Source organism: Phyllostomus hastatus, unplaced genomic scaffold (genome assembly GCF_019186645.2).
Source record: "Phyllostomus hastatus isolate PE091 unplaced genomic scaffold, TTU_PhHast_1.1 phas_contig_86, whole genome shotgun sequence".
In the NCBI taxonomy this organism is placed as follows: Eukaryota; Metazoa; Chordata; class Mammalia; order Chiroptera; family Phyllostomidae; genus Phyllostomus; species Phyllostomus hastatus.
Window position 1 is genome coordinate 29,171,471 of NW_025333977.1, and position 24,817 is coordinate 29,196,287.

The 24,817-nt window shown below is 39.1% G+C and overlaps 1 protein-coding gene across 10 annotated transcripts in view; it reads right to left on the minus strand.

The window, feature by feature from the left end:
* The window catches only part of PEX5L (peroxisomal biogenesis factor 5 like), a 204,570-nt gene that overhangs the window by 45,442 nt on the left and 134,311 nt on the right, over positions 1-24,817 (minus strand). For all 10 annotated transcript variants that reach the window (XM_045851695.1, XM_045851692.1, XM_045851691.1 and 7 more), the window contains 5 exons: positions 22,674-22,785; positions 14,642-14,836; positions 10,812-10,929; positions 9,829-9,925; positions 2,304-2,399 (listed from right to left, as the gene is read on the minus strand). In XM_045851695.1, the coding sequence (XP_045707651.1) occupies positions 2,304-2,399; positions 9,829-9,925; positions 10,812-10,929; positions 14,642-14,836; positions 22,674-22,785 (618 nt within the window). The remainder of the gene's footprint in view (positions 1-2,303; positions 2,400-9,828; positions 9,926-10,811; positions 10,930-14,641; positions 14,837-22,673; positions 22,786-24,817) is intronic.

Sequence of the window (24,817 nt, forward strand, 5' to 3'; positions counted from 1 at the left end):
AATAGAAAAAAATTGGTTTCTGTGCCTGGTTGGGATACATGACTTCTAAGGTGTCTACCAAAACTGAGATGAAATGATTTTGTGAGTATGTATGTCTGTACATCAATATATCTACATCTATATATCACATAGAGATAGATATAGATAGATGGATAATTTTTGTCTTGTTGATATGTTACTTCTAAGTGTGAACTTACTGTCTTCCTCATTATAAATAGGAACAGATAAACTCTGTCTGTAGTGATCCAAGATGTTATGGTTTTAAATAATTTTCTCTTGTCTTTTTTTTTAAGATTTATTCATTTATTTTTAGAGAGGGAAGGGAGGGAGAAAGAGAGAGAGAGAGAAACAGAGAGAGAGAGAGGGAGAGATAGAGAGACATCAGTGTTTCTGGGGCCGTGGCCTGCAACCCAGGAATGTGCCCTGGCTGGGAATCGAACCTGCGATACTTTGGTTCACAGCCCGCGCTCAATCCACTGAGCTACGCCAGCCAGTGCCAATAATTTTCTCTTTAGTGCTAATTCAGTGCACTACATGCAGCAGGAGATCAAAAGATAAATTTAAATTAGTTCTTAAGTCTGAAAAAATCTACATTTAAGAAAAATTGAGCTATGGGCTCCATGCAGTTGGATAGTGTGGTCTCAATCAAATATATATGTTGATCACATTGAAGAGCTCTAAATACAGATTATTTTTTTTAAATAAAAAAGGTTAAAATTTAAAAAGAAATTTGGGTAGATTGTGTTGTGATGAGATAAAAGTGTTCTTTTACTGGGTTTCTGAATGATGATGTGAAATTATGGCTGGAATTATTTCCTAGAATACAAAGAATCCTTTTACTACGAAACTGAAAATATGATTTAATTGTATTTCAAGCATGGAGTTACTGAAAGACTGCTCTTAGCATAACAATTTTACCCAAATTTTAGCAATAAGACAGCTACATAAATGAACCATATTACAAGAATACTTTAAATCTTCGAGACTTCCTATCAGCAATAGAAATGGAGATTCTGACAAGGTCCTAATTGGGTTCGGAGAAAGCTCCACTCTCAGACAGTGAAGTGGCAAAGCTGTGATGGGTCCCACACATGGAGTTTCTGAAGCACTCTTTGTGATTCTGACCAGAAAGAAAGTGGATTAAAAAAACAGCAAAGAGTGCCTTGTTTGGCTTCCCTTCTTTCTTCCTTCCTTCCTCCTCTTCCTCCTCCTCCTCCTTTCTCATTGAAAGGCTAAGTAAGCAAATTATTGTTTGAATTAAGTATCTCATTTGATTTATCAACACTGTCATTGTTTGGAATGTTCTTTTTTATTTTTATTTTTCAATTACAGGTGACATTCAATATTATATTAGTTTCAGGTGTACAGTGTAGAGGTTAGACATTTGTATAACTCATGAGATGATCCCTCCATAATTCCAGGATGCACCTGGCACTGTTCATAGTTATTATAATATTATGGACTACATTCCCTATCTGTACTTTATACTCCCGTGACTGTTTGGTAACTACCAATTTGTATTTCTTAATTCCTTCACCTTTCTATCAATCCCTCCAACCCCCCTCCCACCTGACAACCATCAGTTTGTTCTCTGTATCTGTGAATTTGTGTTTTTGTTCATTAATTTTGTTTTTTAGATTTGAAAAGATACGTGCATCCTTAGGTTTACTGCAGCATTATTTGCAGTAGATAAGATATGGATGCAACCTAAGTGTCCATCAATAGACAACTGAATAAAGAAGATGTGGTATGTATATATACAATGGAATATTACTTGGACATAAAAAGCATGAAATCTTATCATTTGTTTTGGATACTCTTAACAGCAAAAAAAAAAAAAAAATACAGCTTGAATCAAGATAGGCCCCCCATTGGCCAGAATATTTCAGCCATACCTTCTCAGTTAGGAAAATGTATAATATTTCCGGGGCAGCAAGACCTTCTATGTTTCAGGCCTTGTGTATGTTTCAGGCCAGAGAGCTAAAAATGTCGCATGGATCTTGGCCTCACGGAGACGCAGAGAAGATGCATAGCACAGGCTCATCATAGAACCCAGGTGAGCCTCAGAGTTCTCCAGACAGTCGCTGCAAATTCACCACAGATCGGCATAAGAGGGGACATCTATTAGTCACTGCTGGTAGGAAGTCAAAAGTTCTCTGGTAATGGGTCTCATTTTAACAGTCATAGTCAGGTTTATTTCATGTCTGTAAAGTAAGACTCATTTCATGTGTTTCCTGCCAAAATTGTATTTTTGGAATTCCTGTCTCAGAAACATGACACAAAAACAGTTTTAGAAAAGTTACCTCCACTGCTGCTTTTGCCCTTTCAAATTCCTCTTCTAAGGAGTGGTTTCTGGAGAGTAATGCACTTCCCCAGCGCTGCTCTTTGGTCAGCCGAGCCTGAAATAAATCAGACACATGGTGTTACAATATTGGAATCCCATAACACAAAAGTACAATCATTTTTCCTTTTCCCACATTCCCCTAGAGTTTAAGCAGCACCTGCAATTGATGTCATTTTTGGAGTACTTTGCAAGCATGATATTGCCCAAACTGGCAGGGCGCCAAAATGTGTGGGCACACGCACGCATGATTCATCTAACAGGGTCTCACTCAGCCCTGGTCACGTTGAAACCAAAGATCTTACTTTAATTAGCCTTGGTGCTAGGCATTAATATTTTAGTAAGTCTCCCATATGATTCTAACAGGCAGCTGGAATGGAGAATCTCCATCAGAAGATGAGACCTAGAAGCTGACACTCAAGCTGTCAGCTTGTTAGAAGGACCAGCCTCAGGTAGAACTGGGGGAGCTGTAGAAATGAACGGTGGTGGTAAGGTCTTTCTCTTTAAGAGGGTAGCAGGTCTGCACGCTGCATCATCTTTCCTTTGCCTTCCCTCTGTTGGTGCACATCTGCCTTACGTCCCATTTCCTGAGTTCATCGTTCTCTGTTAAATAACAGTCACGTAGATGAAATCAGGGCTGGTGACACCAACCGCTCTGTCACAATTAACAGGCTTAGCAAAGAGTCTGCTGGAATTTGTAAACATGTTGTTAGTTTTCAATTTGACAAACAACGAATACTTTCTTTTTGAAAAATTAATTGTGGAAAATAAGAGGTGCACCTCCAGACTATTTTCTTCGTAGGTTTGTGAAAGGCCCGCAGACAACCGAGGCAGGGAGGGAACGGGACCCAAACGTACCAGGGAAACAAACTACCTCGGGGTTCTGGGGGTTAGGGTGGAGACATGGCTTTTTGCTGGCTACCTTTCATCCCGTCACAGCCCTTGTCTGACACTCTTTGGTCACAATGTTTGATGAACAAATATATAGATGCAGATGGTTTACAACCTTTCAAATTTGTAAATGTGAGGGGGTTATAGCCTGGTAGAAAAGTAAACCCCAAAGGTGATGGAATATTTTTTTCTTGTCGAGTGTTACCCAGTCCTGTCTCTAACTTGGCAAACTGATTTTGGCATTTCTTTCCCAGCTGGTTATATGAGTCTCCATCTCTTAATCCATTGCTTTTGGAACCTACTCTTACGTCTTCCTGCTGGTTCCTTCATTAAGGAAATAAACAAAGAAGTAAATTTTAAACTGTGGATGCATGGCAAGACCTGAGCTTTGTATGTTTGTGTAATAATGTCATGAATGAGCTGTGAACGGCATTAGAAGGAAAATAAAGCACCAATATTTTTGTGCCAAGCCACCTTCTTCTGTCCCAGGCACTTTTCACCAGTGAAATGCGATCTGTCTTTCCCATGAAGCCTGACCTCACAGGACTCCATTACTGCCACCAGCTTCCCTTCATCAATGTTTCATGACCCGAGTGGATTAGGAGTCACAGGAGACAAAGGGAGAAGAGGAAAATCTCTGTCTCAGGATTCTAGACTTAACAGTTCACATTCTCTTTACCACCCAAAACAGCAAGTATAAAATCTTATCGTGCAAATGAAATTATATTTTGCTAGTGCAATTGCTACTCAGGTAAATGGTATTTTCCATGTTGTTAGAAAGGCTTTGGATTATTACTAAACAAGTGTTATCTACCTCACGTTAGAAAGCCATATATTTTTCCCAGAGAAGCATGAGATGAACGTTATGAAGTACAGGGAAATACTGAATGTAAAAAAGCAGTTTTCAAGTTGAGGTTTGTGTGCAAATAAAGATTATGGGCAAACCCGTGATAATGGGAAAGCCTGTGTGAGCAGGGCTTGTAAACTGTGGCTGTGGCTTAGTGTTGACCTAGAGGAACGGCAAACAAGACCATGACACCCATTTGTTTGGGCCACAGCTGTTCCAGGGGCACAGTAGTGCTCTGTATCAGTAGCTCTCCTGCGTTAGTGGGCATCAGGATCCCCTGGAGGACTGACTCAAATGCAGGTTACTGGGTCCACCCCTAGGGTTTCTGGTTCAGTAGGTGGGGTGTAGCCCCAGAATCTGCCTTTCTAACAAGTTTGCAGGTGATGCAGATCAGGCTGGTGGAGGGATCACACTAGGAGAATTTCGGGTCTCAGTACTGGCACGGTGCACATGCAGGTGGAACTCGGGAGTTCATACATGTACTCTGACAGAGACATTTCTTTTCTTCTCTGAGTGATTTTGAAAAAATGCTCCACGTTTACAGCAACCTACTGGAAGTGCCTTAGCATTAAAAACAGCATTTTAATTGGTGTAAGCTAATTGGATTTTAGGGTCTTGCACTCTCCAAGGAAGGAAACATTAGTTCCTTCAGCTTTGTTTGGAATTATAAGCACTAGGTGAGAGGAAAGAAGAAATAAATTAATTCTTTAAAAAGGCTATTATGTTTTATTTCCCTTATTCAAAATTGTGAGTGTGACCAAAATTGTGATTTGAAACTGGCCGTACTGGTGGCTGAGGCTGTGCTGGCATAGCTTTGTTGGCTCATCTCGATGCCCGTCACTTATTGCTTCTCGTGCATCGCTTTTATGCTGAGATCTCCCACCAGAACACTTTTTTAGAAAGCTCAGCATCTTTTCAAAAGAAATGGAAGGGGAAAAGGGATCTGCATAACTGTAGAAGAGAAAAATGTAACAACTAGCAGACCTGAGGTGACAATATAACAAAGTCATGAAAAACGTAACCTCTGGAGTCAGACTGCCTGGGGCCAGACCTATTTACTGGGAACTGGTGACCCGGGACAAACGACTCAGTGGTATAATCCTCAGTCTGCACAGTGTGCATTCACTTACAGAATCAATACAAGAACTGAGAACAATAATTCATGTAAATACACACACAAAATGCTCAGTAGGTAGTAAGCGTTCAATAAAACTTGGCCTTTGTTTTCATCTTTCTGATTAGTACTTATCAGGTGTGGCTTTAGAAATACCTTAAAAATATCTGTGCTGACAGCACTTTTGTTCAGTGGTTACTGAAGACTAGTGGTTACTGAGTTGGATTCTTACACTACAACAGATAATTTAAATACTTGCTTCAGTGAGATGTTCAGATTTTTTTTCTTGATCAGTCAGCAGACATTTATCATTGAAAGCTCACAAATAAGCTCTACTTAAGTGTAAAGAGCAAATTCTGAGCTTGTGCAAGGAGGGCGCACATGGTTCCCATCTCCATCCAACTATGAAATTCTGTACTGTAGAGCATCAAGGTGAATCACTGCTGATGTTGAAAAGAGATGGACAGTCTATTATCATGACTAACTCACGGGTATTTTTAAAACTAGCTTCAACATGATCAAGAATTAATTTTTTCTTTTTATTTTTCTACCCTTTACCCATTAACCACTACTTACAAATTATTAAATTTGACAAGTGTGTATTGTTTCTTCTCTTCATTAGCATTCTCTAATTCTTTACTTCAACAAGTATTTGTTGAGCACTTCTTATGTACAGATTTCCTACCATGCCAAAAATGATCATTTGGCTTTCTTCCTGTCCTTTCTTGCCCTCCTTTCCTTATTTCCTTTCTTCTACCTTTGCTTGCTTCCCTCCTCATTGGCAGCTCACTGCGTATGTCCAGGAGGGGCAAGGGAATGTGTATGTGGCTCCTGTACCATCTTCCAACAGGCCAAACTATATGTATAGTGTACTATCTGTTTCTAAGTGATACTTCCTCCAGTCGAAACCCTCTTTCTAATTTTTTCACTACCTCACTATGGCTTTATGAATAGTCAACAATCACATTTGTTGAATCAAAGTGGAATAAAATGGGAGCCATCCACATTTCTAAGAGTTTGAGAATGAATTTGGCAGAGGAGGCACAAAATTGTACGTAGTTTCAGATCAGATGACAATCCTAATCTATCTTAAAAAGTTTCTGGAAGTGAGTGATAACTATTTTTTAGAGTCACTTGACTCATATTAACCCTATAAACATAGCAATCAGGCTTGCAATGAGAATGGAAACAGATGGTCTGGGAGTTTTCTCAGGTGGATAAGCTTGATGTGGCTGATTCAAGGGGGGGTGTAGATAAGAATAAGGGCTTTCCAAGCTGATGGGTGTGAATTGAATGCTGGCTCCTCTGCTCCTCAGCAGTGTCACCTTGGGGAAATTATTCTGCCCTCTAAGATGCATTACTTATCTGAGAAATGGGGATATTAATTTCCAAGATTACTGTAAGCATGTCAAGAAATATATTAGAACTATTTTACATTATACACATGAAGTGTGTAATATGACAGCTATTAAATGTATTTCTTTTGCACCACTAGGTTAAAAATTTAGACAACGTATCTGCACTTACATCTTAAAGTTTATATTGTTAAGTTTTGGGACACTGCCAACCTGATGGGATTATAATATGCAGAAGGACTCATTTGCAGTGCCAAGCCAGCAACATCAGAGAATTACAAGATTGGGATTAAGTATCAGAGAACCTGGCTGCCACACTTCGTGCATTTTCGTGAAGCCCAACTAGACGGGCAAAGAGCCCGTCTTGGAGCTCTCCTTTCCGTGTCCAGACTGGAAAAAGGGACGCTGGAGCCATCAGTCCCCAGCAGCAGTTGGAGTCTTTTCTTTTGCCTCGCCACTCTCCCCACCCACTTATGGAAACTGCTAATTTTACATCATTACTTTCTGGGTTTTTCTTCAGTTTTTCAAATGTTTTCTAATTTTTCAGATTGCATAATTTCTTTAAACATTCAACTCCAGGGCATGCTAATTACATAGTTTGATTGTGTCAAAAACTTTATTCTTAAATATGCAGAGGTTATGTAATTTATCATAATCTCTTGCCACTCTGATTAGTGTATTCGAAACGCTGTGTGGAAGAGACTGTACTGTCTTTCCTTTGCTCCGTCTTGATAAGAAATGAGCTAATGTAAGAATTCTTCTCATCGTGAACTTCCATTTTCTTTGATTCTGAAATATGTTTTTTAAACAAGGCTTGCAAACAGCTCTTCACCTGTTGGGCCTAGGATTATTTAAGTAGTCCTGAAAGAAAAGAAAGAAAAAATTCCCTTGATCTTCTGTGAGCTCTCGGAGTGATGGTGGAGCAGTGACAAGTTTTGGGGAGCTGAAGTTGTTTACTGAATGGTTTGCAAGTCAGTTTTGAGTGTTTATACTACTTTCATCATTTTATCTCTGTAAAGTGATCCTATATTTATGAACAATCTGCATCTAATAGTAAAAACACTCTTTGGTTTTTATTAAAAGTAGATTAGTCAGTCTACCCTTTGCCATTTGAATGACAGTATTTCAAATGATTAAATGTCAAGTTCATGAAATTTTCCTAATTTAACCATAGGCTGGGATTAAAATGAAAAGATTGTGAATTTACTTGGTTAAGGGAAATCATGATAAATAAACACATAGTATTTTAAAAAAATGGTTACATTCTTTATAAATAAGTAACTCTCTCAGAGGAGTCATTTTGGTACATCTAGACAGAGAACTGTCACAGCACATTTTGTTTTATTTTCTTTTATTTTTTAAAAAAGATTTTATTAATTTAATTTTAGAGAGAGGGGAAGGAAGGGAGAAAGAGAGGGAGGGAAACATTGGTGTTTGAGAGAAACATCGCTTGGTTGCCTCTGGCACAGGCCTGCAGCTCAGACACGAACCCTGACCAGGAATCGAACTGGTGACCTTTCTCTTTGTGGCACGAAGCCCCACTGACTGGACTACACCAGTCAGGGCACAGTGCATTTTCCATTGTTTTGGAGGACAATATTGGGAGTCTCATACAAATTTTCCAAAGCACATTGTTTTTGCTTAAAGGCACACTGTTGGGTCAGTGGTGGGATGAAATCAGACAACCAGCAGGAGAATAGCAGTCACTGGAATAATGAGATACTGCACTGTGGGTCTCCACGGCAACCAGGACCCCAGTTGATCTTCCCCTCCTCCTGCTCCATGCAGAGCCAAGTCTCCCCCAGCTTGAGAAACACACGTCCTAGTTCCACTTCAAATTGTCCCAAGGATCCCACTTCACAAAACAGTACCAATGACATTAGTCACATCTAAATTTCTAACACTTTTATTAAGAAATGTTTCTCTAATAAAAGCTATTATTTTGCTTTTAAAAAAGACACATTTAGAATGAACCCAGAGGAGGAAAAGATATTTCATGCTACATTTACAATTCATTAAGCTTCCCAGCATTCTTTGTTCTGGATGTTAGTTGAGTTGCTTTCCAGTAGAGTTCTGGGGGCAGTACTGTCCACTCTTCCTTGCGGAGGGTGAGGTGCATGAGGGAGGTGCTGTTGGTTTAGACAGCCAGTCTCTGTCACTTACTGGTTGTGATGCATGCACAACTTCCTAACTCTCACTGTGCTTTGTTTCCCCATCTGTACAGGAGGGTAATAAATTAACTCATGGCGCCATTTGTCGGGATCAAATAGATATTTATAATATATATTGGCAGGCCTTATCATAGCATTTAATAATATTTGCTATTATTATAATTATTCTTTACCTGAAATAATATATTTCTCTTCTTAGTTTCAATATCTTATCTAGCAAGCTCAAGAGAATATTTCAGGCTTACTTCATTCTACCCCTTGTTTTTAACTACATTGTAGAGTGTATGAATGTAGACACATTTCTTCAGAGATGTTCGTGGCTCTAGATCCAGGCTGTACCCTTGTAAAGCATTTGAGTGAATGAAAAGATTTAGACTGACTTTGGCCTTCTTGGCAGTTGTAACCACGGGAGATAACTGGTCCTAGACAAGTCAGTTATACTATAGTCGAGAGTCAAGTAGTGGACAGACTGGTGGTCAGATTTCCGCCCTGCTGCTGCCAGGGGGTGAGCTGAGTTGTCCAGGAGAAGGAGTTTTACTTCACTGAGGCCCTTTAAAGCATCTTTAAAGTGAGGCTAATAATAGTTCACAGGAGTATTTCAGTATTAGATATAACATATGTACGGCACAGAGTCAAGTGCCTAATCCTCAGTGGGCATGCTCACAAACGGTAGCTCTTAGTGTTATCATTCCTGCTAATACTATAATTATTTAACCCTTCTTTGAAATTTGTTTCAGTGTGGCAGTCAGGCTCCTGATGCATAATAAGCACCCTGTTCCACGGGGCACGGATGGAAATAAGCATTCAGTATGTAATTTCCTTTTCTTTGTTTCTGCGGCATGGTAGTGCTAATAATGGAGTAGTACAGATTTTGTATTGCCAAATAATGCAACAGTAAGTGCTGGAGACAGAAAAAAGTGCTACGGACGCATGATTTCATTAACTCATTTTCCAGTCTAGGCACAGAGACAGATACTGAGTAAGAAAGCACATTATAATATAAAATAAAGAAAACACACTTAGAACTTTTTGTGAAAATTTATGTAAAATATTTAAGATATAAACCATCTCTTAGAAAAGACGGGTTCACGGAAGAATCGATGTGTTACCTGTGTGGGAGGCACTAACTCCAACTCTGCCGCCGACTCGGAGTTCAGCGCACTTTTCCCGCCGCTCAGCTCTGGTTGAGACCTGTGCTCTGAGGACCTGCACAGGACCAGTGAAGGCAGCTAATGAACACCAAGAAGCAGATTTAGCTAGAAACCCAGCCGAGAAACCTAGGTAACTGGGATCATTGAGAGCCATGGGAACAAAGCTCTCGCCAGGATTTTGATAAAAAAGGTAACTTTTATATGTTTTTATTATAATGACCATCTTTGGGATTTAAGTGGCTGTGATGTGCTAAGTGTTATTGCCTATGATTTAGAATTCAGTCCAATTATGTGCAAAAAGTAAATGAATGCAATGCCACTCCTCTAACAAAGTTCTGCTTTATTAAAAAGGATTATTTTGAGGGCAGGAGAGATTTCCACAAAGCCTCTCAGGCATGATGTAATCCTCATACGGAACATAAAATGTCATAACTAGTGGAGGTGAGTGAGGGGCAAAAGGGGACTAAAACAGGCTGTCCTTTAGGAAGATTTAAAAATATGGCAAAATTCAGGAAGCCAGTTTTTCTCATGGCCTCCCAGGATTACCCTTAAATAGTAAATTAACTGATAGTGATGATGAAGAAAGTCAGAAAAGGTTACCTGTGCACCCAGAAACCTCTAATTTAACTGTCATTCCTGTCACATATTGAACATGCGCATCGGCAGACACATGCATGTACCTATTTTGATCAGCTCGATTGCACATTCATAATATTATAAACAAATATTGAATATTGAATTATGAATATTAGCAGGTTTTTGACAGTTTAGATGAAATAATTTAGTTTTAGAAGCCACAGTAATTAAAATCGATATATAAGGAGTTATACGTGGCACCAAGTATTTGGATTGACTTAACTCATTGGCTATTTCAGTACATGAGAGGAAAAACCTACACAATTGACACATAAATGGTTATTTCTTGATTTAAAATATCTTACCACAACAGTTCTTTTGAGCCAGTTCTAGATGAGCATGATTTTCTCTCTGCCATTGGATGGCCCTTGTGATCGCCATGAAACTTAACATCATCCCATTTTTCCAGTTGTGTTTGAATGTCTAGTGAGGAGACAGGAAGGGGGTGAGGGAGACGGGGGGAATATGAGGAGCAGAGACAAAAAGAGAGATTGGTTAAGATTGAGAAGTGTCATACTAGTGAACTTTACTCAACTGATGTTTTACTCAAACCCTAAGACCATTTCATTAAGGTCACGTGAAAATTAAAGCATGTGCAGCAAAATAAAAATGAAACCTATTAAAGAAATTAGATTGCTTTTACAGTCAAACAATCAGGTTGTTTTGCCTGAATTTATTTCAAGAGCTGTGTGCATTCTGAATTCTGTGCATGAGTCCATGGACTCTCATGGGAATGACCTTGTGGAGTACTGTATCCTATCGACCTCCATGTAAGGCAGTGGCTGGGAGGCACTGCTGGCAGGTCTCTAGACAGAAATTCTGTTTAAAGAGGATCCCTGTTAAAAGGAGGTGAGAATAAACTAGAACACCTTTCACAGCTTTTGTACAGACTGCTTAATTTCTTGCCAAGGAGGGAATTAACAAAGGGGATGGAGAGAAAGGAGGCAATGGAGAAAGCCAAGAGAAAGCCAGCACCGTTTTCTCCTTGTGGCTTCATCCTTATACAGATGAAGAACCTGGAGGGTCCTTTCTCGTTAACAAGCGTGTGACTGTAAATAAACCGTTGAGACAATCTTGGGGTCCATTTTTTTCCTTACAAAAAGATAGGTTTGCCATTAGTGTCCTCCAAAGTTCTCTAAATATTATTATAACTTCTTATAGAAAAATTTTCTCAAAAGCAGAGAAATTTAAGTTTCTTTATATTGATAGTGTGTTATATTGTAATGTGTTTAATAATATATTTTTATATAAATGTATAAATTTCATTTACTCATTTGTGTAGTTGAATAAACCTTGAACACATGGATGGTGAGGAAGTACTAGAGAGTTATAAAGTTTTCCTCAAAGAGACAGGCCTCAAAGCGGGGTAGGGTGGGAGAGAAGGGATCCTGGTATGCAGCTGGTGTGAAATGCATATTGTTCTGCTCGCTTCCTCTAGGACCTGTCTCTGGGTGACGTCATCTACATCCGTAAGTGTGATATCCATTCCTAGGCTTCAGACGTTCAGATCTCCATTTCCTGCTCAGCTCTCTCTCCTGAGTTCTACAAGTATACATTTAAGAGGGACATTTCCACAGAGAAGTCCCACAGTTTCCTCAAATAAAAAATAGGTTTACAGTTGCGAGCTTGCAAAACACGGAGTTTCTTCTTCTTATTATTTATTAATTATTGTATTATTTTCCATAAGAACAACTCTAAACCTACTTTTGCCCCACCCTGTACAAAAGGCTCAAAACTGAACTCAATGGTTTCCACCTTGTCTTTCTCCCTCCCTCCTTCCCCTCTTGTATCCTCATCACAGAGTTTGGCACATTCTAGATGTCTTCCTTGCTGGCAAACACACGTCTTCTCAGTCCACAAGTCCTGTGTTAATTTTTCTAAATGTGTCTTCCTCTAATCATCCTCTCCGTCACGATCTTAGTTGTTTGTATTGGTCTTTATATTCCCACTCCTTTCTATATACACCCACCAGATAAAAGTTTTTTTTTTTAAGGTAGAATCTGTTGATGTCACTCTCATGTGGAAAACCCTTCAACCCTGCCAAACTCAAGGCCATGGCTTCCGAGAACTCCCATTATCTTGACCTCCAGAGATTCTCAGACTTATTTTTCACTATTTGAATCCTATTACAATACTTGTATTTGCTTGAAATGGTATAATTTTTTTTGTGCTTGTCTATTTGTGTGTGAATCCCTTTCTCTTCTGCATCAAAAAGATGCCCTGTCCCTTCCTCCCCACCTCTCTCTGATCTGTATTTTTTCATCTGGAAAATTCCCATTCATCTCTCCAGAGTCTGCTCACACAGCACCTCCTACAAGACACCTTCTACAACCCTCTGGCAGGGTCAGGGACTCCATGAAGGTGCTCTTGTGGGAAGAACCTGGGTTTCTCTTTATTGCAACATACACAGTAGCTCCCCTTATCTGTGAGGGATACTTTCCAACACGCTCAGTGGATGCTGAAACTGTGGGTGGTACTGAACCCTATATATACCATATTTTTTCCTATACATACACACCTAAGATAAAGTTTAATTTAAAAATTAGGCAATGTTATTGATAGAAGATTCATTCTTACCATAGGACGTTGCAACCTCAGCATATGATTTTTTTTTCTTTCCTTATTAAATTGAGCACTTTCACCTTTTCACTTCAAGGAAGAACTTAACGAATTCCTTTTGGCATCTCCGAATTGCCAGCATCACTCTCTTGCCCTTCAGGGCCATTATTAAGGAAGCACTGCAGGATCACCACAGTTAATCTGGTCACTGAGACAGCTACTAAGTGACGAAAGGGCAGGTAGCGTACACAGTGTGGAGATGCTGCACACAGGGGTGATCACATCCTGGGTGGGATGTGGCCAGGCAGCTTGAGACTTCATCATGCTACTCAGAATGGTACACCATTTAAAACTTATAAATTGTTTACTTCTGAAATTTTCCATTCAGCATTTTCAGGCAGCAGGTAACTGAAGCTTCAGAAAGTTGAAGTGCAAACACAGGGGACTCCTGCAGTGCACATTTAATTATACTCACTGAATCTTTCTTCTCTCTCCCAGCTAGACTGGAAGCTTACTAAAAAAGAATATAAACTTAACTGAGGCAGAGAGCTTATATTATTTATCCTTGTATTTCTAGCATATAGTATGGAACACAGTAGGTATGCAGAGAAACATTTACTGAACAAATGAATAAATTAATTCATGATCATCTAACATGTACACATCACAGTGCAAAGAGATTTCACATATATATCTCCTTTAATATTTGCCACCTTGTGGATAAGTTACTAATATACTAATTTTATGAATATTTACCCATGTACATATGTATACACATGCACACCAGTCAGTCACAGCCTGGAGAAAAAAGAGTTACCTTCAGCTTTCTAAAATACTCGCCACCATTATTTCTCCTGAGAAGGAAGAGCTTAATATGACTAGTTCCACGAGCTGAGGGTAAGTCTTGTTTCTCAGGAAGACGTACAGTGGATGCTAGTATGGACTTTGAAGTTAATTAGAGCTAGCCTCAAATCCCAGCTCTTCTTCACACGAACTGAGCTCTTGGGGAAATTATTTAAATTTGAAATCTTCATTTCTCACTTCCTTTCAAAGAGTTGGGAATGAATTAAAGGACTGATATATATAAAACATGTAACACAGTCCTGGACATCATAAGCCATCACCAAATGGGAGCTGGGATTGTAGTGAATGTATCTTCACACCTATTACAAGTTACCATTCCATCTGGCTGTTCCTGGACTTTGTGTTACAGTTGTCTGTCTGTCTGTCTGTCTGTCTCTGTCTGTCGACTGGCTCTCCTCCTTTAGACTGAATGCTCCTAGAGAGCAACACTCATGTCTGATTTTACCTGTAACTCCAGTGCCTAGTGTGGTGTCTGCCACCTGTCAGGAACTCAGTGCATGTGGGTTGAATAAATATATGAGCCACTCCCCATCAGTTACTCAAAGTGGAGCCCCCAACTGTCATTTAATTCAAGCACAAAAGAAGTGTGTCCTGCCCAGTTTTCTACATGGAATTAACCCTTCCTGCTCCTTTGCCCATGGTTTTAATGTCCCTTGTGGAACTTGTTCTCAAGGCAAGGGAGAGCAGCAACGGACACTAGCTACTGCCTCACCTAAATCTAAGGATGACGTCTCCGGGCCTCGAGGAGGCTGGCCTCTCTGCTCAGCATCCACACCGATGAGATCAGATCCATCAGCCTTCTTCTTGAGGGATGAGGTTTTCGACGAGGCCTCCAACCTCTTGACTTTGGTTTGGGTTTGCGAGACGGGTTCACTCAGGTCCAGGAGATCTAAGCCTGTGGTCAACACTATCAGAGACCAAAGAGGTTAAGATTAGCCCAGCCAGAGCTCTGAAGTTATTCTTTAAAACTAGGTTTCGGTTGGGTACAGAAGGAATTTGTGTTTGTGGTGTAGGTTGGAAGCACCAAATTAAGTTAGGTCGTCATTGATTTGTGAGGACAGTTTGTGTTTACACGGGGAAGTTGGCTGCCTGTCCTTTTTCTGCACGGTACAAATCTGCAGGGCAGGATTTAGATCAGCCTCACCAGTGATGAAGGCTTGGATGAAATTAAAACGATAAAATTGAATCTGAGTTCAGGTACTATTTACTTTACTGTTTTGCTTTATTTACAGAGAGGTTTATGTTAGAATGCAGTTTTTTTCAAAGAAGATTCAATCTATCATTTTCAGGGATATGCTTGTGAAACAGTTATGAGGATGATTTGGTAAAGTTTCTGCATGCCTTTGTGTTTTAATTTCAAACCACGCAAGTAAACATCATATAATGGAATGCTGTTAATTACCTTTTATCTAACTAAGTGGTTTAATCAGAAAATGGCTTGCTGTTTGGGCTGAACTAGAAAGGTGTTTTATAATACACAGTTGATGAATGGGTACACATGGTAATGTCTTTGCTGCTTAATATGCAAGTTTAAATTTCAATGTAGCAAAATCAAAAAAGTCTAATGAGACTTTTACCTCCTAGCAGGTTGATTACATTGTATTAAATACTATGATGTAGATGGAAGTAGTAATTTGTTCAAATGCAAACCAGGCAAATGAGAATTAAAAAGGCAAGCTTTGAAACTCTTCATTCTTCTTGCTCTTACAGTGCAAGTAACCAGTGTTTGACTAGCTCATTGTGAGAGGCTGGCCAGGACCTCTTCACCCAGCTAGCTCAGAAACACCATCAAAGTGACAACAAAACCCCTTGTGTTAACCCCTCCTGGCACTGTCTACAGGGACTGCACCACTCCTTCTTTTGATCTACCAACTTTTCCTCTTGGTGAGGAACAGATTTTAGTTGATGTCTCAACTCTCTTCCATCTGCTTCCCCCTTGCACTGAAAGCAGGGTCAGGGTTCTACTGAGCTCACAACCCGAGTTCCTTTAGTACTGCACTGTTCTTGTGAGCTCAGCATCCCTATGGGATCCTTAAGATAGTGTGTCATGCTTTCCTCTCCATGATCTTGTCTTCTGATTTCAATTATAAATCACAGTGGCTGCATGTTGATGATGAAGTGGAAAGACCTGCCTATATCACTGTTTACTTGTGTGACTTGGAATAAGTTTCTTGACTTCTCTGAGTTTTAGTTTCCTCATCTGAAAAATGTGGAATTACTATGCTATCTTTTAAGTCTGATACAGAGATACAATTTTCTGATTAGTAAATCAAACGTATACAATGTCATGCATACAATAAGTACTCGATAAATGTTTTTTCCATTCTTTGGTGACCAATTTGTGATGCTTTTCTTTCCTTTTCCTTTCAGTTCTTCTACTTTCTCCTCTTATAATCTCTTCCTATTTTTCTTGGTCCTTTCTATTTCAGGCAAGAATCAGCTCCACACACTGACAGAAAGAGGAAACACCACTGGGAATAAAACGGAGGATGGGACAAAGATAGGGCTCTACAGAAGATGTTATAAAGTCAGTTTATCACAAGATGGCCTGAAAGTGTCAGCTCGTCGCATCTGAGTCTTCCTGAGGAGACGGGAGCACTTCCCAACGCTGGGCTGCACTGGGCTGCTCTGAGCTGCTCTGAGATCCGAGGACTGTTTTGTGGCTAACGAGTACTTGAATGTGGGGGGAAAGAAGTGGCGTTCAGAGCGAAGGCACCTGGCTTGATAGCTATAATTTAAGCATGGTACGCAGCCGAGATAGGCTAGGTCGCCACACATTTCCTGTCCTTTAAATGTTTAAACAAAAGTTTCCTAGCCACTGTATGTCAGTAGTGATCCTAGGCCCACTGTGATTTCTTTATAATAGAGGGAAGAAAGAGGAAAACCGTCTCTGAAAGGCCATGTAAGTCCTTTTTATTCATTGTTGAAAACAATTAGGAATTAGTCACTTGTTCCCACTCTGCTTTAAGAAGCAAATTATATAGAACTTATCTACTATTATATAGGAAGTATTTTTGTTACAAATAATAACAGGTAAGTAGTCATTTAATTCTGTAATGCTTCTCACTATTCAGAATAAATGGATTACTATAGAGTGAATTGTGGATTCAAACTTGGCTCAGTAACATTCTTTCCTCCTTCAAACTGTCCTCAGCACTTCCGGTGTTTGTTCTGAGCTCTCACTCCTTTGTTTTTTCCCAGCAAATGTAAAACACATGCTTGGCACCCACAAAAGGCCCAACTTGTTACCCAGGTGATGAAGGGGGTGGCACAAAGGTTGTATAGAAAGCTTTGGAGCCGGAGAATCCCCAGGGACCACAGTTTCAAAAGCACAGAAGGATGGGTGCTGTCTTTTACCGTTTGGAGGAAGACAAATCACATTTTAGTGTGTGCGTGTGTGCATGTGTGTGTGTATGTGTGTGTGTGTGCACGCACATATGTGTACCTAAGAATTAAAAATAAAGGGTCTCACTGTTCCACATGGGCTTCAAAGATAACGCTGCTTGCCACAGATGAGGGTGTCTGCTCTGCTGATGTTCTTAACCCAATTTAAAAGATTCTCTTAGCCATATGAAGGTTTGGGTTCTAGAATATGTGTGTTTAAATTAAGATAACCGCCTCTCATAGTGGGACGTGAAAATGTACGTGTCCAAAAGTGGTGGTGGTGGTGGTGGTGGTGGTGGTGTGTGCGTGTGAGAGAGAGAGAGAGAGAGTGTGTGTGTGTTAGTTTATGCTGTTGGCTTCTTTGGAGATGGAGGAAGGGACCACTGGCCAAGGAGTTCCGAATACCCTATAGAAGCCTGGAAAAGGCAAGGAAGTGAATTCTCCTTCAGAGCCTCCATGCAGGACACAGCCCTGCCGACACCTTGATTTTAGGCCTGCTGACTTCCAGAACCGTAGGATAATAAATCTGTGTTGTTTCAAGCCACTCAACTTGTGGCCATTTGTTGCAGCAAAAACAGGAAACTAACATACCATGTAGGACGGTGTCCATAGGAGGATTCAAACACAGGCCCCTCCCTGCCAAGTGCTCTTGACCACTCCTCTCTAGACTTGACCTGAACCACCCACAATGAGCTGACTCTATTGATGTGGCTTTGATTACTGTTTGTTTGGATCCCGATATTTTGGCAGGTTGGGCTGTCTGAGGCATAGCTTAGTACTTGGAGATTTCAGAAATGTTTTTTTTTTGGATAACCTATTTTCATTGGGTGAAATTTCCTGAAGATAGAATACGTAAGTATTTGTTTCCATCTATTTCAAGGATGCCTGATTGAGGATCACCCCCTACTGAACTGGAGGGCTCCCTGCGGGCACTGAAGGTGTTTGTGCATTCTGGATTACCCGAGCCCTGGAAGGTGAGGCTGCTCACAGCAGAACCTGTAAGGAAGCCCTGATTTGATGCTTTGGTGGTAAACACAGTGCTATGAACTGTGAGGATGGAAACAGAGGATGAATCTTGGGACAAGCCTGACTGGTGCAGTCACAGAACGTGCCACAAGGAGCTTGTAGGATCTCTGTTCTGTTTTCTAAGCTACCCTAGCAACCAGAAAACATCGTATTCTGTAATGTAGCGGCTGCAAAGCAAAGTCCTTTCAGGAAGGAGTTTGCCAATGATGTGAAATAAATAAATTAGACTTAAATAATTAAACCAACTTTTGCCTTTTTACTGGAATATGTAATTAATGCTGCTTCCCACATTTCTAAGTCTTCACCAGAGGCCTGCCATTTGGCTCATGGCTACTTGGGCTTCATAAATGTGCATTTTGTGAATATTACACTAAGTTTGCAGTTAAGGTGTTAAGTTAGGTGGCTGTGGTGGAATTGTGAACTTTGTTAAGAGTGCTTCTTCCCGTATATACAGGGATCTCTTATACAGGTACTGTGCATGGGGCCCCTATCAAGAAGTGAGATTATTATTTTTTAAACCATAAAAAGTCTTTGTACAGTAACTTTCCACCTAATGGCTCAAGTTACAATTCTTTGGATACAATTCTTTTAGATTATGTAGGTTGGTAAATGCAAACCAAAAGCCCTATTTTTCTTGTGTTTTAGAAAAGAGTCTTTCCTATACTCTGACATATATTAGATTTTCTTTGGAGAATACAGACAATAAGTTATTATTGCAAGTTTTATAATAATTATTTGTCCTATGATATAATCACTATCTTAAAATATCCATTGAGTTGTTACTTTCAGAACATTTGGTATATGCATCTGTGTATAATATCTATTTATTTGCCTTTTTAAAATCAAGGATATTAGCAATGATATTGAGCTACCTATCACCTATGAATATAGTGGGAGAAGGTCAATGAATTAGCTATATACTAGATTACAAATGAATTAAAGATAATTTAGGATGTTAATAGCAAAAAAAGATCAGCTTGAAGTTATCATCATTGGATGACAAGAAGTTACTTCTAGTGCAAAAAGCAAGCAGAAAGTAAAAAAGATAATTGAAATACTGAAGACAAAATGATCATTTAAAACTCTCTCGAGGTAGAAGATCGATATGTTCTTTTAGGGTTAGTAGAAATAAATCTCATCATTTAACTGACCTTTGGAAGAGATAAATATTTCTTTACTTTGTGTTAATTTATATAAGAACTATATTCCTTAAACACTTAAGTAAATGTCAAGATGGCAGCACACTGTCTTTAATTTTTCGTTGGAAGAAAATACCCAGTAAAAATGCCTCTCTTTTTAACATAAGGTTCTTCAAAGTTCAGCTTGATTGACTTGGTACAAACCTGAAGCAGGATTTTTTCTATATTTTAGTCCAAGATTATTTAATATGCATTGTAAGCGTGAAGATATACATAATGCCTGGTATGCCATAGAGAACATTCAATGACTATTCTGATTTCTCAATGTGATTTCATACTCTTCTATAAAATGACAGTGGTTTACTGAAAATTACTATTTTGTTAAAAATTTGGATAGTAAATGATAACTCTATCTTCTTCCTAGAATCTTTAACTATAAAATTATTGGAACAAATTAGAATTCTTTCCAAGGCGTTTGAATGCTACAACATTTCCTTTTCAAAGATGTGTAATAATGTGATGTTGCATATTGACATATAAATTGTGGGCTTTGTAATAATTAAAAATAACTATATTTCTTAGGTATTAAAGCATATAGTGTTGGCCTGGCCAGGTGGCTCAGGTGGCTGGAGAATCGTCACATGCACCGAAAGTTTGCGGGTTTGACCGCCAGCTGAGGCACATATGTGAGCCAATGGATCAATGTTTCTCTCTCTCTCTCTCTGAAAAATCAATAAACATATCTCCGGATGAGAATTAAAAAAAATAGTGTTTCTGCCCTAAGATATACTTTTAAGATGAAAAATCACTATAACAGAAGAATCTTCCTTCAGGATAAATATCTGTGTGACCCAGATGTATTGAATGCTGAAAGTGAGAAAGGAAAAATGACCCCCCACTTTGAAGGGTGTTATGGACTGAATTGTGTCCCCTCAGAAAAACCTCATCTATTGAAGCCTTAACCCCCAGTACCTCAGAATATGACTTCATTTGGCAAGAGGGTCATTAGAGATATAATCAGTTGAGTCATATCAGAGTAGGAAGCCTTATAAAAAAGGGAGATTTGGAGACGTACACACGGGAAGGATGTCAGGTGAAGACTGGAGTTATGCTGCTGCAAGTTAAGGAACTACCAGAAACTACAAGAGAGGCCTAGAATAGATCCTTCCCAAGCACTTTCAGAGGGAGAATGGCCCTACTGACCTTGATTTTGTACTTCTAGGTTCCAGAATTGTGAGAGAATAAATTTCTGTTGTTTCATCTGTGCAGTTTGTGACACTTTGCCATGGCAGGCCTAGGAACCAATACAGAGTCAATACTGTGGGTTTGGGGATTGCAAGAAATTATACATACTTTTAATTTTTTCCTCCAATATTTCACCTGTCTCTCTTTTATATGTTAGAAAAACCAACGTGAAAGTAGCTCTTGAGTCAAATATCATGTTGCTCTGTCTGGTGGGCTCTTCCTAAGTGGCTCAGTTTTAGCATTAGTTAGAACTGGCAAGTGCAGAGGATACTGGAATCAAGACCTGAGAATTCTACGCTTGACAGCTTTTCTGAGAACAGCGAGACTTCTCAGTGCACCCAGTTCTCGGGGAGTTCCCTACGGTTACAAACACAAGGCTCCTCTGCATTCTTCTGGGGGTAGCTTTCCGGGTTTGGAGGGGGAGAAATCCTTTCACAGATAAGGAGGATGAATCTGATCTGACAGCATGTGAATTTACTTAATTTCCTGCCTGGAATGTAACAAGCACAATTTTATTTGCTTGATTACTCAAAGTGATAGCTGAGTTCAGAAAATGATTGCATTGGTGTGATGTACAGAAAACTAATGCGTTTAAAAAGGGAAGTGTTGGAGGTACTGTTTTTCAGCTGATGGCTGAAAGAAAGATAGTACCTGATAGAGCTCACATGGTGCTCAGCACTTGCCTAGGTTGCTTCCTGTAATTTTCCCAAGTAGCCTATGAGATCTAGATCTTACTATCACTAGATAGATTAGGGAACAGACTTAATTTAGTTAAGCAACTTGCCCAAAGACACAGCTGCTAAGTGGCAGAGCTGAGGTTTGAAATCATAAACTTTGACCCCAGAGACTGTAGACTACACTGCCATATCAAGTGCCTCTCTCTTACGTTAATTACTCTTGTTGGAATTTTAAGCACTCTTTAAAAATCATAATTTCCTTCATCTGTGATTTTCTTCACTTAAAAGTATAATGAAAGTACTCTAGGCAACAGCGAGCTGAGGACACGATGGGGAAATGGAACTAATTTAACAAGATGGTATGTGATTATCATATTCTTTCCCCATTAAATTCTCTCCTGCAATCCAACAAACCTTTACTCTCTGATTCTGCACATCATTTTTTCATTCCTATTTGAACAACATGCCTTTGAATATGAATGTTGACTGAAGGAGATCAATGCAGAAAGGCTGCCCCTGATACAGAAGGGGAAAATTAGCTTTTGAGGCAAATCTTATGTTGCTCCCCCAGGGTGGGCCCTACCTAAGTGACTTAGTTTTAGTATCTGTGAGAACTGGAAAGTGCAGAGGGCACTGGAGAAAGGGTGACTCATACCTGTGGCATCCTACAATGCCCATTGGGTGAATACTGGTTAGTGCCTGGCAGATGATCGTTCCTGGTTGAGTAGGCTTAATTTCAGGAGAACGTACAAACAAACTGTTGTAAGAGGGAGCAAGTGACTCATTTACATGACTGAAAATGAAATCGGTGTACAATATCCCAAGTCTCTGGGACATTTTAATTGTCATTTCAATCCACCTGAAGGGGCTGCTTATATTTTTATATTACTTGACTTTCATTTGTCATATAAAGAATTTCCAGCCAGAACTTGGAAGATGTTACTTTGAAATAGATGCTTTTGTTTTAAAGGTTTCCTAACATGATGTGACTTGAGATGAGGTGTAAATATGAAAATATATGCATAGAAAAATGATTCATTGCTAATAGTGGCATGCTAATGTTCAGCACATTTGGTTGCGTACTATGTATCACAGTTTCTTATAGTATAATGCACAGTGATTTATTGGCTTAGGGTGAATGGTGTATGTTCTAAAGTTTAAGTTGGTTGTAAACATTGTCCTCCACTTAAAATGAATTATGGAAAAGAAACATCTATTTTACTAGAGTGAAAATTAACTCTACTTGAGAATCAGTTACAAGTGAAAGAATTACCAGCTGTGTTGGACGTTACTGGCCTTGCTATTGCCTCCGATTTGGTTTCACAGAGAAAGTCATCGATGGAGGGACTCAGGAGGGGTCTGCTTTCTTGCTGTTCATTCACCAGCTGAGAACAAATGAACACAGGTGTCAAAGGGCATGTTAAACTGCAGAATCAGACAAGTTAAAATGCAGCCTTGCAACAAAATGAGAATAGCAAGCCTACCAAAAAATAAATAAACCAATAAATAATGGGGTAGGGACAAGAAAGAAAAAAAAATACCAGGGATAGGGAATGAGCCTTTTAGCGCTGTCAATATTTTTGATGCAGCCAACTTCAATTTTTAAAGCTCAAGCCTTTGTTCCTTCTCCTAGAACAGTTTTAGAATTATTCTCAATTTCAATATGAAGAAAGTGATGGCTATTGAATCACTGTTCCTAAGGGCCAATCTCACTCTTCACTCGGACAATAAGCTCCTACCGAGACCTGGAACAGTGGCTTCAGACTTTGAGGTGACACATTCTGGTCAGGACTGGTCAGTCAGTGTTTTGTGGTAACAGCACACACACAGATCTGTGTGTGTTGGGGGGTGGTATTCTTTCTCCCCCTCTTAAAAAGCTCAAGTCACCTACTGGCACACACCCTTCCTTACATTTCCTTGGAATGCTTCTGTAGTGCATAACAAATATTATTTAAAAAAAGTACAAAATATTGTTGTATTAACTGTCCTGTCATATGAACTACATATCCAGTAGCTTTGTCTGTGAAAATCCATATATAAAACAGATGCCTGTGAATTCAGTTATATTTTCCCACTGGCTTATTCTCTAATTTCAGAAACCTTTCAGTTTGATTTTTCGAGGGTCTCTGTTTGTTTACTACCGTCTGTCTATTTACTACCAGTTCTTCTGCACCTCTTGAATCCAGACTTCCTTAAGTTCTGCTTCTGTGGTTAAGAGAAAAAATAGACTTATGATGCAAAAGTGGTTAATCCCTAAATTAACTTTCAATTTCAGGAGATTTTATATTAGCCTTTCTTAAAATAGGCATAACCATCTAGTTTTATACATATTATAAAAAAGGTGTGTCTGAAATATCTAGATTTTTAAAATACTTCTTTGCAAGGCTGTATTTTAAGAGACATAGAAAATAACAAATGAAGTGTTTTTGGAACATTACCAAATCAAAATATTTTATGCGACTCTACTCATTTTCACTCCATTATTTCTTTAATAGAGTGTCAGTGGTATTACAGTTTAGAGCTTATGGAAGATGGCAAGAGACCTAAAGTTGATGGTAAATGTAAGAAGAAAAAATGCAATGCTATTATTATTACTGAAGGAGGAATATGGAAACATTTAGTGATTATTTGGGACTGAAAACCAAGAGACACATCTGGTACTTATTCCTGTTCATCCTATGATTTAAACATGGAGAAATCTCAGATCTTCTCTAGACTTTAAGGTTTTGATGTAGAGTTAGTAATTTGACTTTCTTGCATATTCATATGTGGATATTATCAAGGAGTAAGCCCTGAGACTACCCATTTCCTTTTAATGTTCAAGTTACAGTGACAGACATTTCTTCAATTATTATAAGTTTAGTCTTACTATGTCTAAAGACTCACAGGTTTTTCGAGGAATCAAATTATCCAAGGTCTGTTTGGGTCTTAGCCTTTTTTTGGGAGGATGCTCCTTTAACCGATGAGTGAAACTCTGAGTGCCTTTAAATTTTGTTTTCTGAACTTGAACAGTCTTGGGAGTCATTCTTCTTATTTATATTAAAATATTTTTTAATGTTGAGAGACTATGAACCTTTTATGTTTCTGGGGTAACAAATATTTGAAGTAAATGCCATGGTCTATTTGAATTTAGGAATGATTTATAATATTGTCTGGCATAAAAGTCAATTTTATTACCTGGAAATGTAATTGAAAGCACTGATATAGAATACAATATACTAGAAAGCGAAGAAAGGGTTAAACATCAGTGATTCTGTGTGCTCTTCTGAATCCATAAAACTCCCTATATACTTTTTCTGAAAATGTGATTAGTTTTCTAGGACCTGTATTTCATTTACAGTTTGTTCATGTAAAGACTTTGTGTATGAAGGTGCTTCCAAAGGATACATACAGTAACATATATTTCTTGGTAGCACT